We start from the raw sequence: 21,955 nt of genomic DNA, 5'->3' as shown, positions 1-21,955 counted from the left end.
TGTGTCTTTGGAGACTCATCCTCCTTTTGAATGTTTAAGAAAAGTGAACATCTCTCTTTTGCTTTTGGTCACAAATGCTTGGGAGGTGGGTACCAGAGAGTCGCAGTTACTTAGTGATATGGTATTCACAGATTCTTCTCTTCTTTGACTTTCCTAACAGGGATGGCCTAATTAGCAAAGATGAAATGATGGCCTATTTTCTGCGAGCTAAATCCCAGCTACACTGCAAAATGGGACCAGGATTTATCCATAATTTTCAGGAGATGAATTATCTCAAGCCGACCTTCTGTGAACACTGTGCAGGATTTGTAAGTCAGATTTTCCGTTTCCATTTTTTTTTTCTTTTTTTTTTGCCCCTTGGAAAGGCAGGGAAATGATTTCCTCGGTAGAATCCATTTTCTTTTCTGCATCAGAAATAAAACGTGTGGCGATTCTCTGAAATTAAAGATGAAATAAAAAACCAAACTGAGATCTGTGAGTTTAGCTATGCTCTGGGAGTACACCAAACCAAGACAGGGAAGGATGCTGAGCTCTGCTAGCTAGAGAAAGAGCTTCTACTACTAACGCCTGCCAGGGGAAGTATCAGCCTGGAGAACTCTGGCATTCATCACCACTCTTGGTAATGGTTGCTCTAAAGAGGGGCATTTATCTTAGCCAGTTCTTCCTAGCACTCGTTTAACATGTTCGCCACTACATCCATCATGGCATGGCTCAATACTTCCCAACTCAAAAAGGGAAAAAAGACCCTTTGGGGATAAGGCAGTCGTGATAATAAATAACATTTACTTAATGCTTGGCAGTAACAAAGTCCCTGGGCAGTGATGTGAGGAATCCCCACAGCATGCCTTTGGGATAGGCATTTTCTCCGCATTTGCCCCGTGAAGATGGAGAGGTGTTGGCTAACCCAACTCCTCCACAATTGCAGAGTTCTAATCAAGAGAGCATGGACTCAAACACGGGAGCTCTGAGTATGAGTCCTGCGCTTGGCCCTCACCACTGCAGTACAAGAAGGCTGTGTACCAACAGTTCTCAACCTGTGGGTCGCGAACCCTTTGCTGATCAAATGACCTTTTCACAGGAGTCAGATATCAGATATCCTGTATAGCAAATATTAACACAGCGATTCATAGTAGTGAATTCACAGTAGCAAAATCACAGTTATGAAGTAGCAACGAAGATAATTTTTTGCTTGCGGAACTGTATTAAGGGGCACACACACCATTAAGAAGGATGAGAACCACTGCTGTATACTTACCCTGACACTGGGCAGTGGAGCCTGCTTTGAGCTCTCTCCTTACCACATTTCCGACTCTGGTTATCTTCCAATTGGTACTCAAGAAAAAAAAAGAAAAGAAAAGTTTGAGGTGAGGGTGGCCCAGCACCTAGGTAAGATAAACCAGCCGAGCTTAGCTGTTGGTTCTGTTCAGCTGTCACATGCCAGGGCTGACTGCATCTGGGCTGCCTGTCAATTACACTTTTCCCATGCCCTGCTTGAAGGCCTGGCTTTGGGAGATCAGGGCACACACCTCTCTGAGAATAGGTATATAAGGTAACGTCTCAAGCCAGTTCCAGGTACTGACAACTGAAGCCCCCAGACCATTCTAGCCAGTTTGCCTCATCAGTCCCAGGAACAGAGACTTCCTTTTCTTACAGCATCTCAGCTGGGTGCATCCTTCACCGCACCACCCTATTGTACAACAAATGCATTTCCTTTTCTGTGTGTCTCTTGTTTCTCTGTTCCCATGGGAGTTTGGGGAAGTAGATAAACTGAAAATGCAAGTGGGGTGAGACCACGGGTACCATCGCAAAGCCTGAGACTTCGGGTGGAAAGGTCATACTGAGTGGACTCGCCGAGGCAGAACTGGGAATCGGGATGCTTATTTGGTCTCTAGTGGTGTAGGACGGATTTGAGGTACTCATTCAGTCTCAGCCTCCTCCCTACGTGGGAATGCCTGTTTCAGAGGAGAAGGGCGACCTTGGATTCCGCACCTTCTGCCCACTCATCTGAGTACAGTTGCTGGTGCTGCACTCTGCTGTGTCTGGTATGAAGCACACAACTCTGGACCTGGAGTCTTGAACCTTGGCTTCCAACCTCAGTTTTGCTCCTCTTACTCCATGTTGTGGGCCCAAATTAATGACTACCATTGTGTCTGCTTTCCCATTTGTAAAAGATAGTCAATATACTGCTTACCTGGCAAGTTGTTGGGGGAGATAAATAATACCAGGCAAGTTACGAGTCTGAAAGTATCAAGGGGTTGGGTAAAAGAGGAAACAGCGTAAACTTTCTGAAAGTATTTTTTTGGCACTTTTAGAGGTTGCCTGAAATTAACTCTTTTAATTTTATAGTCCTTTTCATTTTTTGAAATTTATTTAATTTCATTAGCACAGCTTGACTTGGGCTTTAGCCAAGGGTCCACTGATCTTCAAGGGATTTATAAATACAACTCTGAAGGTACATCCTTGAAAGGAATCGTGAGACTGCCAGGAACCATTTTCCAGTGCCTGGGCCATCTGCTTTTGAAATAAATTCTATTTTAAGGGCAAGGAAGGCAGTGCATATATTTCAGAATCAGGATGCCAGAACTGAAAGTGTGTTGGTAATCCCCGTATTTTATAGAAGAAGAAACTAAAGGCTGGAGAAGTGAAGAGAGTTCCCCAAGGTCACGTAAGTCATTGGCAGCTGGGGCATGAGCCCCAGCCAGCTCTCCTAACTCTTAGTCCAGTGTTCTTTATATTGTAAAGAATGTCAAGTATTGTACAAGCCCATGGTCTCAGATCAAAGAAGCCCGGGAAATGCTCCCGAGACTCACCTAAGTTGGGCTGCCTTTGGCTGGCACACTGACCCAGTGCCTTTTCCTGGCAGTGTTTCCTCCTGGCTCCTAAGTGAGTTCAGCAAACCAAGTCCTGAAAGGACTCTTGCTTGTTTATATCTCCTTGCAGCAGCTCTGCAGCGGTGCTGATAACATATTGCCACTCCCATTAGGGCATCCTATCTTTAGGGGTAGGGTGGGGTTTCATGCAATAGTCCAGGATAGGCTTGAACTTGAGACCCTTATTCCTTAGTCTTCTGAATGCTGGGATTAAACACAAACACCACCACACCTAGAAAGAATGCCACTTCCTCCCCCTTCTCTTGCTCCTCCTTCTCCTACTCCTCCTCTGCTCCTTCTTCTTCTTTCCCCTTTTTATTTAAAAAAGATTTTTTCTCACATAACATATCCTGATTATTGTTTTTCCTTCCTCTACTCCTCCCATTTCCTCCCCATGCAGTCTCTGTTCCAGATCCACCTCTTTATTTCTTTAGAAAAACAAAAAGGGCTGGAGAGATGGCTCAGCGGTTAAGAGCACTGACTGTTCTTCCAGAGGTCTTGAGTTCAATTCCCAGCAACCACGTGGTGGCTCACAACCACCTATAATGAGATCTGGTTCTCTCTTCTGGCCTACAGGCAGGATACAGCATAAATAAATAAATCTTAAAAAAAAAACAGGTTTCTAAGGGATAATAATAAAATAGAATAAAATAAAATAGACAACTCTAACACATTGGAACAGGACAAAACAAGCAAGCAGAAGGAAAAGAGCCCAAGAGAAGGCAGAAGAAACAGATATACACACAGAGACCCACTTGTTTGAACTCCCAGGAATCCCATAAAAGCGCTAACTGGAAGTCATAGCATAGATCCAAAACACCTGTGCAGCCGTGTGCGCGCTGCCTCGGTCTCTGTGAGATCATATATGTGTTGATCATGCTGATTTAGAGGACCTTGTTTTCTTGGTGTCCTCTGTCCCCTCTGACTCTTACACTGTTTCAGCCTCCTCTTATGTAGCGTTCCCTGACCCTGACAGGGAGGGATTTGATGAAGACATCCCATTTAGGGCTGAGTGTTCTAAGACTTCTCATTTTCTGCATATGTCCAGCTGTGGGTCTCTGTATTTGTTCCTGTCTGCTGCAGGAGGAAGCCTCTCTGACAATGGCTGAGAAGGCACTGACCTCTGAGTATAGGAGAATGCCCTTAGGAGTCATTTTATCGCTGTGTTTCTGTAGTAACACAGTGGTGCTTGGTTCCCCTCAGGTCTCTGGTTTCAGGTTATTGGTCACCCGAGTAGTGCGGGGTATGGGCTCCATCTGGTGGAGTGGGCCTTAAGTCAAAGCAGATAGTGGTTGGTTACTCCCACAAGCTTTGGACCACTGTTGCACTAGCATCTTACAGGCAGGACACTGTTGTGATCAAAGGGTTTGTGACTTTACTCTTCTCCTTTGGTAGCAGCACAGAGACGTGTATCAAAGATACTAGAACTCAGGGATGAAGGATCATGCAGGCACCAGCTCCACATCTCTATGTTCAGTGAGTTACTTAGTGTTGTCTTCAGCAACAGGACCTTGTCATCAGTCTGTGGAAAGCAGCCTATCGTCTTGGCAACAGCCTGGGTTCTTTGGAGGGTCCCATGGGACCCCTTGGGCCCACAACTCAATTAGAGGTAAACCATTCCTGGTACAGTGAGCTTCACTTGGTGACAAGAGAAGTCCAGTTGGGACGGTGTCTCCCCAATTATTTTGAGATTTTAGATCAATTTCATACATGCATATATTTTAGTAGGCTTCTAACTGTATTAGGTTTCCATATTACCCCTCAAATGGCCCTTAATTCTACCTGACTCTCCCCATATGTATTCCCTCCCTCCTCCCCCCTCTCCTCTTCACTTGATTTTCCCCTTCCACCCCCCTCCCCAATCCAGCCATAATTATCTATTCTATTCCATTAGGGAGGCCTATCTGTCCCTACTCATCCCTTACTTTGCACCTGACCTCTATGGGTCTATGGATTGTAATTTCGTTATCACCAAATTAACCAGCTTATATCCACATATAGGTGAATGCACACATATTTGTCTTTCTGGATCTGGGTTACCTCACTCAGAATGATCTCTTTTTTTAGTTCTGAAGTTGCCTCTTCTTCAGTCTCTTTCTGGTCCCATCATGTGGCTTTGTTCACACAGATGTGACCCAGAGGCAGGGTAAGAATGTCATCACTCTGAAAGTTTTCCCTGTTGGGACTTGCAAGGTATCTATTTCCCGGGTCATTATCCTCACACCTTCTATGACAGAAGCCTACGAGATGACTTTTAAAGCGTCCTGGGCTCCTGAGAAGCTCTAACTAACCTGACCACCCTCTTCCCTTTTCTGCCCCCATCTGGTCTCCTGTGGTACTCTACTCCGAGCTGACCTGTTTGTCTGTGGTAAAGAAATCTTTTCCTTTTCCAGAGGCAAATTTTAGCCCTGCCAGAAGGCATTTGCATCTTACTGTGTTCTCGAAGATCTGGGCACTATGAAGGGTCAAAGGAATCTCTGGGTTCCCTGGCAGAATTTCCTTGTCTTCAGGAGAGAAAGGGGTAGCCACCCTCTTGCCATTACATCACTCTGCATTGGCAACTGTTTTTGTTATCAGGGCTGGATGCCCGTCCTCAGGGGCTTGTGTGGCATTGTGCATTGTGAACAGAGTTCCCACTCGGCTCAGGAGGTCGCTGGCCCCGCGCTCCTTTCAGCATCAATTTTTTAAGCAAGCGACAAGCACCTAACCCATTAATGAGGTTGGGAGTTTCCCCATCTTAAGCCTAAACTAAATGGAGCTGAGCCTAATACCGGATGTAGAGGTATCTGCTGTCCTTGGGCAAATGTTATGAGAAGGTAGGAGGAAGGACAGGCAGGGCAAGGGTACCTTCCTCACAGTGTTAAGAACTATGAAGACGGCGAAGCACCCACTGTTACTGGAATTGTTAGGGTCGGAACCTCAAGACGACAACTAGACAAATAAAAGGAGATTCAACGCGCCACAACGAAAAGAGGAACAAATAAAGAGGCACAGCAAGTCTGTCTTCTGACACTTCAGGTTTAGGCTTAAATAGAGATACACGACCCAGCTGTCCTGTGGAAGTGTGGCTTGGCCCAGTTTTGCTCGGTTGTTGTCCCAGCTCCAGGCTCTCCTGTCAGGTGGTCTGAGAAACTGTCAGAGAATTGTGGGAATTCTTGGAGGAAGACAGGCCGCTCGCTCTTCTTGCTGGCCTAAGTCTTCAGCCTTTTCCTTCTCTGGATGTGAGAACACTGGAAGTTCCAGTTCCTCGGGGACCATTGCTTCATTCAATAGCTTGAGGGGGAAAGGGAAGGGAATGTGGATCTCTTTAGAAAACCTTCACTTCTGCCAGGATGTGACAGCACAGCCCAGACTGTGCCCAGAGCAACTTGCAAACACCTCCCTCGTTGAACCTGAGGCATTTGTCATGTCAAAGGACAAAATTACAGTTCCAGTAAAAGATTGTAGATTGTGCAATTTTAGATTCAAAAACCAGGCACCATGTCATTCCACAGAACAGAATTAGGTTTCCCAGACAGGGAGAAGCTGAAGCCATAGCAGCCTGGTCTTTGCCTCTGCATGGAAGCGGGTGATGGAGAGAGGGAATAATAGAAAAATAAGCCAGGTATGAAGACACGTGCTTGTCATTTCAATGCTTGTAAGGCTGAGGCAGGAGGATTAGGAGTTCGAGACCAGCCTGGCCTCCATAGGAGACCCTGTCTACACAAAACAGAAAAAGGAACTGAGAGTATGAGGTTCCTCCACCTTCCTGTTTAAGGATTAAGGTGTAGGTGATGTTAGGAATATTTCCTAACGCGAGCTCCCTGCCGACGCAAGATTCCCAATCAAGCCAAATCAAAACAAGCCAAATTAAGAAATATCCAGGTTTAATGAGACTTCTGCACTCTCAGGTGGCCCAGAGGGGGAACCGGGAAGCTATGCAAAACGGTACCACTGGGAGGAACGAAAAGGGACCACCATGTTCCTCTTTTGGGAGCTCATTTAAATACCCTGGGGAGGGGTCTTGGCCCCACCCCCAGGGAGGGGTTAGGACCTGGACTGCTGGGATTTGGAGTCCAGACCAGGCCTGGGGGCTGGGATAGATTAAAGGGGCTGGGGCCTAAACTCCCAACTTGACAGGTGACATATTGAAACTGACCATTTAGGGAGAATATGGCTGTTGCTTCTCCTGGTTCCTGGGAGGGTCAGATAAAACGCTTAGTTTCAGCTTTACAGTGTGGAGCTTTAGTATGGTGTTTACAGTCTGATTTTTATTTTGGTGCGTTGGGGTCTTTTATAGCAACTATGTCCTTCCTAATGCCTGCCTGTAGCTTTTATTTAGCAGTCACTTCCTACTAGCCAGCTTCATGGAAGTCACCACGTCCCTGGCTGGCAAAGTAGGAGGCCTTTTGACATCTCCCGCAGCCTTGCTGCAGACTTGGTGCCTAAGAGCATTCGCCTGTTCTTTACCTGGCAATTTCCGAGTTAGAAAGCGCACGCCGAGACTGCTACAGCTCCTGCAGGGGGCGCCAAAGCAGCCAGGATCATAAAGGAAGGCAGGGAGGCCCGATCGTCCCCTACTACATGTGGCTTCAGAGTCGCTGACATCTAAACACCATATCAACTTACTAACTCTAATTTTCCATGCCAGCTACCAGTTGGCTCTGAGAAAGAAAAGGGAAACTGTCACCACAGCTGAAGGGGGCTGGGAGAAGGCTCCTCTTCCACAGGAAGGGTGTCCAGAGCAGCTACATCCTGTTTGTGAGCTGCCAGTCACCGAACTTCCCAGGGCTTCCTTCTCCGTGGCTTTGTTTTCTTTCTATGCTTCTCTACCCATGTCCTGACATTCCTTTGTCTTCTGTTTCAGCTCTGGGGCATAATCAAACAAGGCTACAAATGCAAAGGTAATACCTGTTAAGACGCGGACATTTGGGGTAGGAAACAAATCTGTCGGGTTAAACCACACATGCTCTCTTGGCCGGATGGAGAACTTGGGTCTCGTGGGACAATAGAAGCCGAAGGGTTAATGCATGCTGGAAGAAGGCTCTAAACTTCCCTGAAATCCAGATGTGGGGGAGGGGAGGGTCAGACACGCATGCCTGCTTCACACTTACCTGTGCCACCTTCGGGATCTTTTCAGACTGTGGAGCCAACTGTCACAAACAGTGCAAAGACCTCCTGGTTCTGGCCTGCAGGAGACTTGCCCGGGCACCTTCGCTGGGCAGCAATCCTGGGTCACTGCCTGGAAGCCCAGCCTTGCCCCCAGGTAAGCCCCTCTGTGTTCTTCACTGCCACGGTGTCTCTCCACACCTGTCCTCTGTGTTCTGTGTCTACCTAGGTCTGAGTCCTAGAAGCAGCGAGGCTAGTTACTTTCTTAGAGTTCTCGGAATGCTAACTAACCCCTTAATTCTTTGGCTTTTTTGGTGAACTCACTAACATGCTCACGTGCTGGTACTTTAATTCTAGCCTGCGCCGGTTCCTCTGAGACCTTGCATATTAGATTCCTGGCATCTGTACTAACGGTGATGGCTTGCTACTGCCCAGACTGACGTGAGGTAACAATCACTCTCCTCTTCCTTCTAGTGCAGGATGAAGTGTTTGAGTTTCCTGGGGTCACTGCTGGACACCGGGACCTGGACAGCAGAGCCATCACACTGGTCACGGGCTCTTCTCGTAAAATCTCCGTGAGGCTACAGCGAGCCACCACTAGTCAAGCTACGCAGACAGAACCTGTGTGGTCAGAGGCTGGCTGGGGAGACTCGGGGTCCCACACATTCCCCAAAATGAAATCCAAGTTCCATGACAAAGCAGCTAAGGACAAAGGCTTTGCCAAGTGGGAAAACGAGAAGCCCGTGGCACAGGCTGGTGTGGATGTTGTAGACCGAGGCACTGCATTTGAACCGGATCAGGATGAAGGGCAAGATGAAGCCAAACAGGATGGTGAGGTCAGTGCTGTGAAACCACACCTAGCATCAGAAAGGAGGAGGCTGAGGCTGCTGATATGGGCATGGTGGCTCTGGACAATAGCTCATGACTTCCAAAGCAGTATGATTGGAAATCGAGATGCATCCCTTTGAGAGCTACTAGCTAGTTATTGGACTCCAGAATGATGATTTCTCACCCCTTGGGTCTGTTTTACCTTGCAGAAAATGACAATAGAATTCTGCAATGTGAGGAGGTCATGTCTATATTTCTATGGTGCATCAGGGACCCGTAACTGTTGCATATGTTCAAAGACCAGTGCACTACACATTAGCTTCCTTTGCCAAGCCAGAGTTAGGCTCAAACTCAGGGAAGACTTGTGAACAGAGAATTAGATTCTTGCCTGTGCTAAAACAGAGGCACTTAATGGTATTGCAGAAAAAAGAGGAGGTGGTAATCCGAGATGTGAAGGCTGAAAGATTCTATAAAGTGGGCTCTGTCACCCAAGAGTCACATTCGGGTCGCCCTCAATAAACTGGCATGCACATAGAATGTTAGAATCTGCTGAAATTATAAATCGATTCAAGAGGGAGATAATTCAATAGTCAACAGTCTACGGTGTATTAAGAAAATAGATTTGGGGACATCAAATATGCCTAATCTGTAAAGTAATGCAATTATTGGTAAGACAAATTCACACTGTATGAATATGTATGTATGAATATACACTGTACCTATAGAAAGTCAGACATATACATATGTATGTACCTAAATTTTCTAAGTACCCTTCTATATGTTATAGAAATAATTTCTGAGATGGAAACATTCAAACAAGGAGCATTTAAAAGGCGGGACGAATGTTTTGTGTAACACCCTATGGGGACACCTCGTGTACTGTATATGAACTCTAGGATCATAGAGTAAGACGTCCATGTGCCAGGTGGACGATCTGTTCTCTTTAGGATTCATTTGCTTGTATCTGAGTATTTCATGTGTGTATTAATATGTGCGCCTGTGCACATGTGCCTAGGTGCAGGCGCGGAGGTCAGCGATGGGTGTTAGGTGGCTTCCCCTCTCTCCCTCTCCTCTCTCCTTTTCATTCTAATGTTTTTCTATTTTATTTGAGGGTCTGTCTCTGAATCTGGAGGTCACGTTTTCCTCTGCTAGGCCGGAAGCTAGGTGGCTCCAGCAGTCCAGTCTTCTCATCTCTTCCGCCACCATCTCAGAGCTGCAGTTACAGGGCTGGCCAGGACATCTAGCTAGATTCAGGGGTGCTAAATTTCAAGTTCTACTTCTCACGATTGTGCAGCAAGCACTTTGAAACACTGACCCATCTTTCTGATACCTTCTATTGTTTCGTCTTGTTTTTGTTTTTAAATTTATTTTTGTAAACATGGAGTCACACACACTAGGTTGCATGGGACTAGCCTCCAACTCCTGGGCTCAAGGGATGCTCCTCTGATTCTAAGGTAGCGGGGACCACAGGCTCAGGCCCTGTTTGGCTCTATGATCTTTTAATTCCCTCCTAGATATGGAAACTACGAGGACTGGTCATTGAGGTCTTCCCTCACAGTCGCCTGGAAAACAGCGTTTAGGAGCACTCTGCTTTTGTTAAATGGGACCCAACTATGCAACAGGCTTTGGTTTGTCTTGCAGGATGGCTGAGATGAAGCTGGGGATACTAAAGGCAATCACGTCAGCTTTGGGGAAAAGAAAAGCTGCGGGAAGCGTTTCCAGCTCTGGGAGCGGTCTGGAAAAGAGATGCGCACATGTTCACGGCCTCGTGTCATCCTGGGATCTCCATGACTGGACTACAGGACAGAGGATTTATCCCGACTCTGAACTATTTATTTCCCTCACTCTGCCCCTGCTGAGATGCCACACACACTGTTATGTAGTGGGCAGTTTCTCACACCTCTCTAGAGCCGTTTGTACACAGGGAAGGCAAGCTCCAGCGCATGTGTGTGATACCATTCTCTAAATTCAAAACTTGGCCCTTTGGGATAATGTTATTTTTATAAATTGATGTGTGTGTGTGTGTGTGTCTGTGTGTGTGTGTGTGTGTGTGTGCATGTGTGTAGGGGTGTTTCATAAGGCATTGAGACTGAGCTCCTTTTATGTGCCTTTTAGATGGGACTGGGACTTGAAGTTTCGCTGAGGGACAAAGGCGTTCTTCAGACTCTGGAAAGCAGTGATTCCTCTGATGCTAATTAGCTGTGAGCTGTTTTGAGTGTCTTACCACACAGTGACTGTGGTGTGTAATGCCACATGTGTGTATTGCCTAGGTCTCACCAATCCTGCCTCACTAAGGAGAATCACAGCCCCCAGGCTCCCCTAGTAGTCATACTAGCTACAGTGGAAAAAAAATTATATGCCTGGATACCTAATTGTGTTCCCAATCTTTCTGAGGATTCCCAAAACAGATTGTTAATTACGAAATCAAATCAAATTCCAAGGGATAAAATTTAGTAGAAAACAAAAACCAACCAACAAAAAACAAGCAAACAAATCACACTGGATTTCTAGGTGAAAAGGAGAACAACCAATTTGGAAAGCCAAAAGTAACGAAGATTTCTGTTTTAGATAACTTCAGGATGCAAAAGGTCACTTAATTTCTTCCTAATAAATTCTCATCCACAGTTAAAAGAATATTCACAGAAAGAAAAGTTACCATAAGCCTCAACTATGGATTGATATTCCAGTAATGATTTTAAAATATTAATAATTTAGATGTCTTCCTTTGGGTGTGTATCTTATGATAGTGATTCTTGATGCTCAGAGATGGAGACAAAGCTGGGCTGGGGTTGCACACCTCTGTCTTTCCACTTGGGGCAAGGGTAGGAGGACCCTCAAGTCTGAGGTCAGCCTAGGAAACTTAGCAAGAGTCTGTCTAAGAAAAATAAAAATATAAATGAAAGAAAAATTGAGGTGATTGAGTCTGACACTGAGGGACCATCTGATGCCCACTGACCAGTCTTTCACAGAAGTGCCCTGGTCCACATTTGAGGGCTACTGTGTTGTATCTAATGTAAAAACTAACTGGTGGTTCTGCTCTGATTCTTAGAGACTGAGGGCAAAAGAACGTGAAAGCTAAGTGGTTCTGGTATCTTTAGGTACCGTGCGGGTGCTGGGAATTGAGCCCGGGTCCTCTGGAAGAGCGGTCAGTGCTCTTAACTACTGAACTATCTCTCCAGCCCCGCTTCCAGGGTCTTCAACCTTTGGCAGAGCTGATGTACTGTGCGCCAAAGGCTCTGGAATGGGAAATGATTCGGACCGGGAATACTGAAGAGTAAGTCAAGTCATTAATAGGAGCTGAGATTAAGCTAGAAAGAAACTCACTTAACAGTGTCAAGCACCTCAGAGGGCAGTGCTGTTGGGTCTGTGTATATACACTATCTGTTACTAGTCATAAATGCAGCTAAATACGTGTTAGCAAATTAAAAACAGAAAATGGTAACTGAGTACAGGAAACCCTTCTGGAGAAAAGATCAGAAAGAACCCCGTTAAAGAAGGTTGGACTTTTTATATTTTTTTTCAGGGGAGTTATTTCACTTGCCGTTTGGCTTGGATATTTAAGAGTTTTCATATACATAAGGAATTTTGTATTTCCAGTCTTCCCTTGATAAGGAAACAAAATGTACCTTTAATGAAAAATAAACACAAGCAAAAAAAAATACTCCGTGTGTTGTATGATGTGTGTATATAGCCTGTGTATGCCTGTGCACTGTGCAAACATGAAGGCTATTAGTGCACTGAAGAGGAACTGTAGTCCATAAAGAACTGCTTCACAATTCTGATTATACCATTGACTTACAATCAATAGTGACTTTAATGATGACTTCATCAATTTCCCAGAGTCAATAAAACAGACAAGCCCATGGCAAAGAAAAACAAAGATGTTTCTTCCTCCAGACCTCGTTTTTATAGTAGATTGTCACCTTGATTTTCTTCTTTTTAAAGAAAAGTTTTATTTTATGTGTGTTTTACATACATGTGTGCAAGTGTACCACATGCATGCAGTGCCCACAGAGGCCAGAAGAGGGTGCTGGATCCCCTGGAACTGGAGCTGCCGTGTAGACAAGGATGACTTATAATTTTCTAGGTAGCCCAGGCTGGCCCCACACTTGAGAGTACTACATAGTACCTTATCACTATTCCCTTTAAAAGTCTTCACAGTGAATTAGGTAGGTCAGGGCATATTAGCTATTTCCATTGATTCTTCATTCATCTGCTTAATTCAGAGCAGCTGCAATTGGCATTTGAAGCTTTTTGTTGAAGATTGCCTCCCTAGCAATGTCTCCAGACTTCCATAGAAGTCCTTTGGAATGTCTTCCATTCCTTTGGAATGTCTAAGAGCTTTGCTGTCAGAAATGAGGGCAGACTCCTGGGATAAGAACACCAAACTGTTAACTGGGGCAGGAAGCTCGTAAGTTCTCAAAGAATCACAGTATGTTTGTCAAAACTAATGACAGAAAGATTCTGGATTGACCAAGATAAAACTTATCAAACTATTTCTAGAGCATACCTTTGGAATGCAACTTACACTGAACTTAGACCCTCTTCTCAACTGTCTATAGTCACGGGATCTAGGACATGTCAGAGACATCTATAGATACATCTATTCAGTTTCTTCATGCAAAAAAAAAAAAGACATTTCATCACTTTCAGTGACTTCGGAGAGCAACTAATTCAAATTTGTATCAAAAGTCACTTTAAGAAGAAATATAAAGGAAAATGCTTAAATATCATATGATGAGAATCATCTCCTCCTCCTTCTGGTCAAACACTTGTCTCTTCTTCCTATTTGAAATTAGGTGGTCAAGGTGAAGGAACTGAATGTGTAAAATATGAATTAGGTTAGAGGAAAAATATCTATTTCTTGTGCACATGTAAATAGGCCAAAGCATAAATATGTTTCAAAGGCTAAAAAAGATTAGCTTTTTACAGTGAAACAGGAGGAAATGAGGAACTAGCTTTCAATGAAAGAGCGCCATGCACTGACAACCGGACTGGGCTTTAGACCGGGAGAAGGTAAAGAAAGCACAGGAACTGACTTCCTTTTCAAGGCTTCCCCGGACGTAGGTTTCTTCTGGTTGCAGCAGACTCAGCTGGGTGGAGCTGGGGGCACAAGGGTGCAAACAGTTCCTGCATCTGGTCCCCTAGTCTCAGCGGCTGTCACATGGAATTTGTGTCCACTGAGAATGGAAGTGTCAGGCGTTCATCTGGGGGAGCACAGGGGAAACATCACCTAGGCATTTCAATTAGCAACCGGACTGAGCACTTTAAAAACAAAACACTATAAAATCTAAGGTTGGGGGGAGTTCTGATCAAACGCCATATCTGAATGCAATGCTAGGGACCATGGTTATATTCTGTGTCAAACATGAAATAAATCGGTTTTTCGATGGTAAGGAGGAAAGTTGAACTGTGAACTATATGTTACACATGATAACAGTGAGCGAAGCCCAATTCACTTGACTGTGGTAGCAACTTCATGGTTATGTGGGCAAATACTTTTAGGAGGAGCCTGTAGACTAGTAATAAAACCAGCAAGGTGGCGGTGTTTTCCCACACCTAAGACTACCAAGGAGTTTGGTGTGCCTGGGGAAAAAGTACTTTTTTTTAAAAAATATTTATTCATTTATTATGCATACAATATCTGCCTACATGTGTGCCTGCAGGCCAGAGAGGGCACCAGATCTCATTACAGATGGTTGTGAGCCTCCATATGGTTGCTGGGAATTGAACTCAAGACCTTTGGAAGAGCAGGCAATGCTCTTAACCACTGAGCCATCTCTCCAGCCCCCGGAAAAAGTACTTTAAAATAGTCTTTTTATTTAAGTTTCTATTGCACAGTATGATAATGCAATATAACAAGATTTTTTAAAAAATATTGACTCCAGATAAAACATTTAAAAAACTTTTTTAGACATTTCTAGTTCTAAAAAATTTCAGGGGAAACTTTTAAATAAATATCTTTATTTATTGTATTTTTATATATTATATATAAATATACATTATATTTTTATAATAATAAATTATCTTTATTATAAACCAGTTTAAAAGTAGCAATGAACGTAAAGCAAAACATGGTTCTTCAATCTCAAGCCCAGTGGAGGAGCCGGCTACAAGTCAGCATCGCTCAGGAGGCCTTGCAGGAGGGTGTGGGCAGAAGTTGCTACGGCAGACATGGATTCAGTGCTGTGCTATTTAACAAACCAACAAACAGAACAGGTGATATTCATCCCTCTCCCTTGTGTTTTGGAAAAATATTTAAAATTAAAACAGCACGAGAAGGCAGAGCACACTCGAGTTTATGCTTTGGGCTGGGGAGAACACAACACTTGACATCTCACGAGAAAACAAACGGCTACTCAACATGGGACAACTGTTCACTTTCTCCAAGAACTCAGGCACCTTTCATGGACCCCCTGATCCACACAAACCACGAAAGATGCAAACATTTACAGGTGCTTTAATGTACTAAGTCCTAAGGTATTTTGCTGCACTATAGACAATGAATTCAGTGTCCAACGGGACAGCTATACCACGACCTTTAGAACCACCCTGCTCACCTGCTAGAGAGGTATCTGCATCTCTGGCAGATAAAAATCATTAGTTTGTTGTCAGTTTCTTTGGTTTGCACCTGGAGCCCAATTTACAGTAAACAGAAGTCAAACACAGACGTCTGTAACATAAAAGATGGAGTTTCACTTTGCTCAGTTACAACCAACAACAGGCGCACGACAATAGGCACTAGACCCACACCATACAATACAGTAGCTAATAGCCCATGCAGCTATGAACATCTGAAATGTGGCTAGTCCAAATGGCTCGTGCTGTGAATACAGAAGCTGTAAGATCTCAAAGACAGCATAGAACAGAGAGGATGAAAATACCATTAGGTTTCTATATTGACTGTGAGCTGCAGGAACATTTTAGATGTTTGCTTTTCAGTTTCATTTTTTATCGTCTTAGTTACTTGAAACGTAAAATTGCATATGTGGGCTATGCTATCTTTTAGACAGGGATGTTGCTTGCTATATGAATCCCTGTCTTTTTTTAAAAAAAAGGAATCACCAAGATTGTTCTTTATTTTTGACCTAGGTATCTGGGACAAGGAGACTGAGAACTAGCAGCAATTGGGATCACATATGGAGGCTCACTGAATCTCTGCACTAACCCAAAGTTCCTAGGGATGGGCGACGAAGGACACAGAAGGGGAATGAGTGGCCCAAGGTTATATATGAAGTGAGTGGTGGAAGCAGACTCCATTGTCACCTGCACCCAGAATCCTTGATCTCATTTATGACCACTTAGACATAAGAAATTTGCATAAATTCTTATACTTAGACATAAGAAAATTGCAAAGAAAACAAAGGTTTAAAAAAAAACCTCTGGGAATGTTTGAAAACAGCTCCAAATTCATGAATAAAGGTCTGATTAAGTAGCATTAGATAAACACAGCACACTATCATTCTTTTAAAATATGTATTTGTATGTTACATGTATATGTATATTGTATATGTATATGTACATTAGTGTTTGACCTCCATGAATGCCTGTGCAAGGGTGTCAGAGCCCTTAGAAATGGAGTTACAGGACAGTTGTGAGCTGCCATGTGGGTGCCAGGAATTGAACCAGGGTCCTCTGGGAAAGCAGCCAGTGCTTATAACTGCTGGGACATCTCTCTGGCCCCCATTCTTACATTTTTTAAATAATAAAGAATATGAGAACGCATCTGAGATAATTTGTGTGTGACCCAAAACATAAAAGGACAAAGCAAACAACAACAAACAGTAATAAATAAATAAACAAACAAATGAATAATACATCAAAAAGATATAGGTCAGCATGGTAGTGTTCAGGGCTCCAGTACTCCAGAGACAGAGGCAAGCAGATCTCTGAGTTCAAGGCCAGGCTGGTGTACAAGAGTGAGTTCCAGGACAACCAGAACTACACGGAGAAAGCCTGTCTTGAACCCATCATTTGTGTATAAATACAGAGAAAAGAATGAATATAATTATTCTCATTTTAATGTTTCTTTGAAAGAACACAGACACGTCTGATCAATTGAGATGTTTATGACGAACACTAAACAAGAACAGAATGCTATGGGTCTTTGCTAGGGCCTCGGCCACAAAGGCACAAACGGAGGCATTACGACAGTGACGAATGTGAAGGTCTGATTCCAGAAATATGTGGCTACTCTTCTAACAATCACCTAACAATATTAAGAATCAGAACAAATACGATCATGGTGGTGTAGGCCAAAAGTGGAATACAAGTGAGGCAGGAAGATCAGAGGTTTAGAGGTCCAGTCCAAGTCATCCTCAGCTACATAGAGTTATAGCTAGTCATGGCTACGCGGAACTGTTTCCACCCCCTCCCCACAGACGCACACAGAGGATAGGGAGCACTAATAGGGTTGAAAATAAAATCTTGAGTTTTGAAAAACACAGCTAGTCTTCTAGTACCTGACACCACCATTCTTATCTCTCCATGTCTAAAGTGACTTTCAGGGTCGATTTCTACTCATGATGCCATGCAGGTTATGTTCTCTGGAAGGAACTTAGTCTAGGGTGCAGTACCTCTGCCTTTACCTGTGAGTTTTTCAGTTTATGCATAATGAATGAAAATGAAATTTATGCCCTGGCAATGCTGAAGCATGCATGGGCAGCCCATATATGGCAGCTCCGTTGAACTTGTCCATATTGGGTTTCACCATCTAAGTTGAGGAGGATGACTGACCAGGTCTTTTCAAGAGGGCACCAGGTCTCATTACAGATGGTTCTGAGCCACAATTGTGGTTGCTGGGAATTGAACTCAGCATCTTTGGAAGAGTAGGCAGTGCTCTTAACCATTGAGCCATCTCTCCAGTTTTTTATGGATCAACACAAATTTAAACAGTTTTTTATGTTCAACACAAATTTAAGTAATTTTATTGTTTGCTAGCAGATGGAATGAGCATTGGCTGAGGTGGAACTAAATGTTGGATGATGCGTTTGACTTTAAATGGTCTGAACTATCTCCAGCTTTAGAACAACCGGATGCAACAGAAGTCACGAACCTGCTTGAGTTTCAGCCAATGAGTTTGTTTGTTTGTTTGTAGATGAAGTTTCACTATGTAGCCCTGGATGGCCTGGAACTCACAAGAGAGCTGCAGCCCCTGTGTTCAGAGGGCTGGGACTAAGGTGTGTACCAGCGCACCTGGTTTACCCAATATATTTTTGATAGTCAGTCGTCATAGAACATTCGAGTGATGTTTAAAACAACTCATGCAACTACCCTGTACTTCAGGCTGCTTTGTACTCAGAATATCCTTTGGCAGGCCCATTTGATCCTCAAGGAAGAGAACTTAAAGAGGCTCCAAACTCTTTAGATAGATGGTAGAAGGAGATGTCCCTTAGGTTCCTGAATGGCATTATAATTTGGAGCAATCTACCTGAGGGAGACGAAGGGCATATTGGGGGCCTACAGACAGGTTATTTGGCGAATGAGGAGGATCCAGAAACTGCTGCTCTTGTCTCCGGTTACCTACCTGAGAAGAGTGTCTCCTGCAGCAGTCCAGCGTAAGCACTGCTTGGTGCTGGTGCCAGGGATTGAACTCAGCCCTGAGTATGCAAGGCAAGCACTCTGTCAGTGAGCCATATCCCAGCTTTGTATTTCAGACGATTACAAAACAGAGACAAAGGTTCTCAAAATTCTACAAACATGAAAGGGACTTTACAGCATGAATGGATAAGGAGTCTCCCAGTCGACAACTTATTCCCTTCCTTGTTTTTGAAATGCTTATTACAAAGCTGTTTAAGTTCAGCAACTTTATTAAGAAAAACTCTAGAACCCCAAAGCATTCCAGGCCAAATGGTGCAGAGTGTAGGATGCTCCTGATCACCATCGCAAGTATAGGCCATATTTACAACTAGAGACAAGGGCGTGGTGGCACGGAGGCTTGGCTGGCTGAAGAGGGCCCTTGTCTTTCAGGACTATGACCTGACCAGCTGCGATTGGCTAAGAGTTGCTAAGTTGTAAGGATGCACTGTTATGATTCATTGTGTCAGGCTAGGGTACCGCGTTCTGTGCAAGGAAGCTGCTCTGGGTTGTGTATCGCCTGCAGGCAGTGGACAGGTTTAGGCCAAGCTTAGTATTTTTAATAGTAGTAACTGTGTAACTGTTTCTCACTAAACCTAGACTTGAATGTCACTGCTTTCTTGGCCTTTTTCCTACCTTTTCTTTTTACCTATCCCATAAACCATGATTTCCTCAAGATTATATATCTGATCCATTACCTTTCTCCTCCTATCTAAGGGAATTTATGGTGAATCATAATTCTGACTGAATATCCTAATGCAGAAGCCTTGGATCCTTGTTTCAGTTAACGCAAACGTTTATTCCCAAGCTTTTTCTTGAGTTTTCGGATGAAACGTACCCTTCTCACATCTCTTACAGCACTTTTGAGACAGGAGAGCTCCTGGAGACCCTCCCTAGTCTGGGCCACTCAGCAGGTGTTAGACACTTCATTAAATGCGTTGTCATCATTATTGCTAATGGTATGATTATCAATGTGAGCATCCCTTCTGATGATCATTTTCCTGTATGTAAGTGGACACTTGGGGTGGGGGGGACTAACACCCTAGTTGGCAGCTGTTGGACTCTGCTATCCCGGATGTCTTAAACACAGTAACTGTCAGTTAAACCACCAGCCAACCCATCTTTACGTCAGGGCCTGCTTTCTTGAATACACCATAGATACCTTGAGGAAAGTACAGGGCAGAATTCTGAAGGTACAACCAAACCACAACCATGATTGTTTCGAAGTACCAGGAGGTCTTTCCCTATCACCTTAGTGAACTCTACATGGCCCTACAACCATCTTCACCTGGCCAGAGGGGGACCACTTCCTGATGGCCTGTGACTAATGCAAAGGTAACAACGCCATGGTTGGTGCAAGCACAAGGGTTTGCTTGGATGGGTACCAACACTCTTTTGGCTATGTGACACAAGTACTCTGCTTAGCCAGGCAGAGACACACTCCTGTGTTCCTTCTCCCGATGGAACATGGCTGCTCAACAAAAGGTTTCTCCAATCATCGTTGCTTTTAGAGGAACAACCTGAGGTGCAATAAGGAAGAAAGAAGCAGAACAGCCAGCACACCTAAAATTCTACTTAAAAAATTTGGGGATGTTAGGTTGTTTTTCTGGTATTGAGAATTTGAGTTTTATTTATTTGTTTGCGAACACTAAAATTTTTGGGTTTTATTTATTTATTTATTTGCGAATACTAAAATTTAAGCTGCGTTTGGTGAATTACCAGAATGGACGAGAGACCTGTATTTTGAGTCCCTTGCTTTGGGGGAATAGGCGATTTCAGGTGGCTGATGCAGCTTGCCAGCACTAAGGGCAGAGGCATGGCTTAGCCAATCAGGAGGCTGAGCCTTTTTCAGGTGGCTGGAAGCAGCAATAAGGATGGTAAAAGTAGGAAGAACAGGTTTCGAAGACCCAGAGAATCAGCAGACACCCCAGGGCTGGGAGCTGCACTCACAGGGTGTGAGATTCTGATGACAAGCCTCCATCTAGAGTGGGCAATGCCAGCTGTTGCCAAAAACACTGTAACACTAGAGGCCCCACCTGCTCTTCCCATCTGCCTGGTGCAAGGTTCATTGCAGCCTCCACCATTAAACAGGGGACACAGAAGCATTCAGTCAAGCAAAGTTACAGAATAGCCATATTGAGCGTCCTTCTCTTACTCCAAACTTTCTACACCACCATCTATATTATTCTCCAAATCTGTACGTTTTCCTATTACAAGTGTAGCAAGCTTCACTGCATCTCATTTTAATCTCTGCTTTCCAGCTTGCTACTAAACCTATTCTCTGAGACCATAAATTAGATGAATTATACAGGCTCCACATCGGTACACACCAGTTTTTATTAATGTGTCACTGAACAACAAAAGGAATATTTCTAGTTATCATCATAAGAAAGGAATAGAAACAATAAGGAAGTCAGGGAGAAGTCTGACAGAACACCGAATGTGGTGATGAACACTACATGAATGTATTTTTCTACTTAAACCCAATGGTCCTTTTAAAGGGCAGGAGTCAAGACATGGTGGTGCATGTCTGTGACCTCAGTACTTGGGAATGAGATGCAGGAGGGTCAGTTCAAGGTCACCAACAGTGCGTGCAAGACTGGCCTGGGCTACAGGAGATCTTGTATCAAGAAAACCCCAAACAAACAAAAACCACGATCAAATACCACTAATGAAAGCAGTGGGCGATTACATACCATTAAAATCTGTTGTTAAAAGGACGTGAGCAGAGTCCAAGCACCCATTCAACAGAAATGAAGCTGTGAAATACTAAATGAGAAAGATGACTTGGTCCCTGAAAATCAGTTCTGTACGTGAGAAATGGTTCAATTCTTTCCCCCAGCCAGCCTTAGCCTATCTGGTCCAGCTGGACATCAGCTAGGTTGGTTCCACATCATATGAACAGGTCCGTTGGCAGGACGGACACAGTTCTCAGCATGGACGCCTGGCTTCAGCTCCTCATCTGGGGAATGTCTACCTAGTCTGCTTCAGAGATGTCCTAGTAGCTCATGTAAAAAATTATCTCCTAAAATCTTCATGATTTTCCAGGAAATCCCTATACGCCTTACTCTAGTAAATCACTACTTCAGCGAAATAACCAACTCCTGAAAGTTATCCTCTGACCTCAACACATTTGCCCCCACTCACAGATATACAGCATACATATGTAGACTGTAACCAACTTCTAAAAATTCCCACTTAATGAAGATACAATTTCTCTTCTAATAAGTATCCTTGCATTTTGGAATTCACTTTCAAGAAAACCAAGTCTCACTTTTTTTAGGAAGAACGGGAAAACGAAACCTCTGAAAGATTAGGGAGGGATATGAAGGTATCTTGCCTAAGATGTGTAGCAACAGCTCCACCTAGTGGACGGACTGAGTGATGCTTTCTAGCCATATTATTATAAATAAGGTAAATTCAGAAATAGCTATTTTTTTTTCCAATTTGTTTGTTTGAACTAGAAAAACAGCTACCTTTTACTTAAGAAAATACTTGTTGGGAACAAAAGTCTTAGGCCATAAGTCTGACACAAATATCCAGAACAATTTGGTGTGGAAAATAGCTAAAATAAAACTCTCCAAACAATAAGA

General features: G+C 43.9%; 1 protein-coding gene across 8 annotated transcripts in view; it reads left to right on the top strand.

Annotated features, from left to right (window-relative positions):
• Rasgrp3 (RAS guanyl releasing protein 3) overlaps positions 1-12,551 on the top strand; it is a 100,857-nt gene extending 88,306 nt beyond the window's left edge. For 3 of the 8 annotated variants that reach the window (XM_048416061.3, XM_048416060.3, XM_085691030.2), the window contains 5 exons: positions 161-308; positions 7,717-7,753; positions 7,990-8,115; positions 8,433-8,794; positions 10,428-12,547. In XM_048416061.3, the coding sequence (XP_048272018.1) occupies positions 161-308; positions 7,717-7,753; positions 7,990-8,115; positions 8,433-8,794; positions 10,428-10,436 (682 nt within the window). In that variant the 3' untranslated portion in view covers positions 10,437-12,547. Of the gene's footprint in view, positions 1-160; positions 309-7,716; positions 7,754-7,989; positions 8,116-8,432; positions 8,795-10,427 lie in introns of all 8 variants that reach the window. The other 5 variants (XM_085691029.2, XM_085691028.2, XM_085691027.2 and 2 more) reach the window with 4 other exon arrangements.
• Positions 12,552-21,955: the final 9,404 nt, after the last annotated feature.

The sequence above is a fragment of the Myodes glareolus genome, chromosome 6 (genome assembly GCF_982192425.1).
Source record: "Myodes glareolus chromosome 6, mMyoGla1.1, whole genome shotgun sequence".
Taxonomy (NCBI): Eukaryota; Metazoa; Chordata; class Mammalia; order Rodentia; family Cricetidae; genus Myodes; species Myodes glareolus.
The sequence above is the reverse complement of the archived record's forward strand: the minus strand, read 5'-3'. Positions and strand labels throughout refer to the sequence as shown.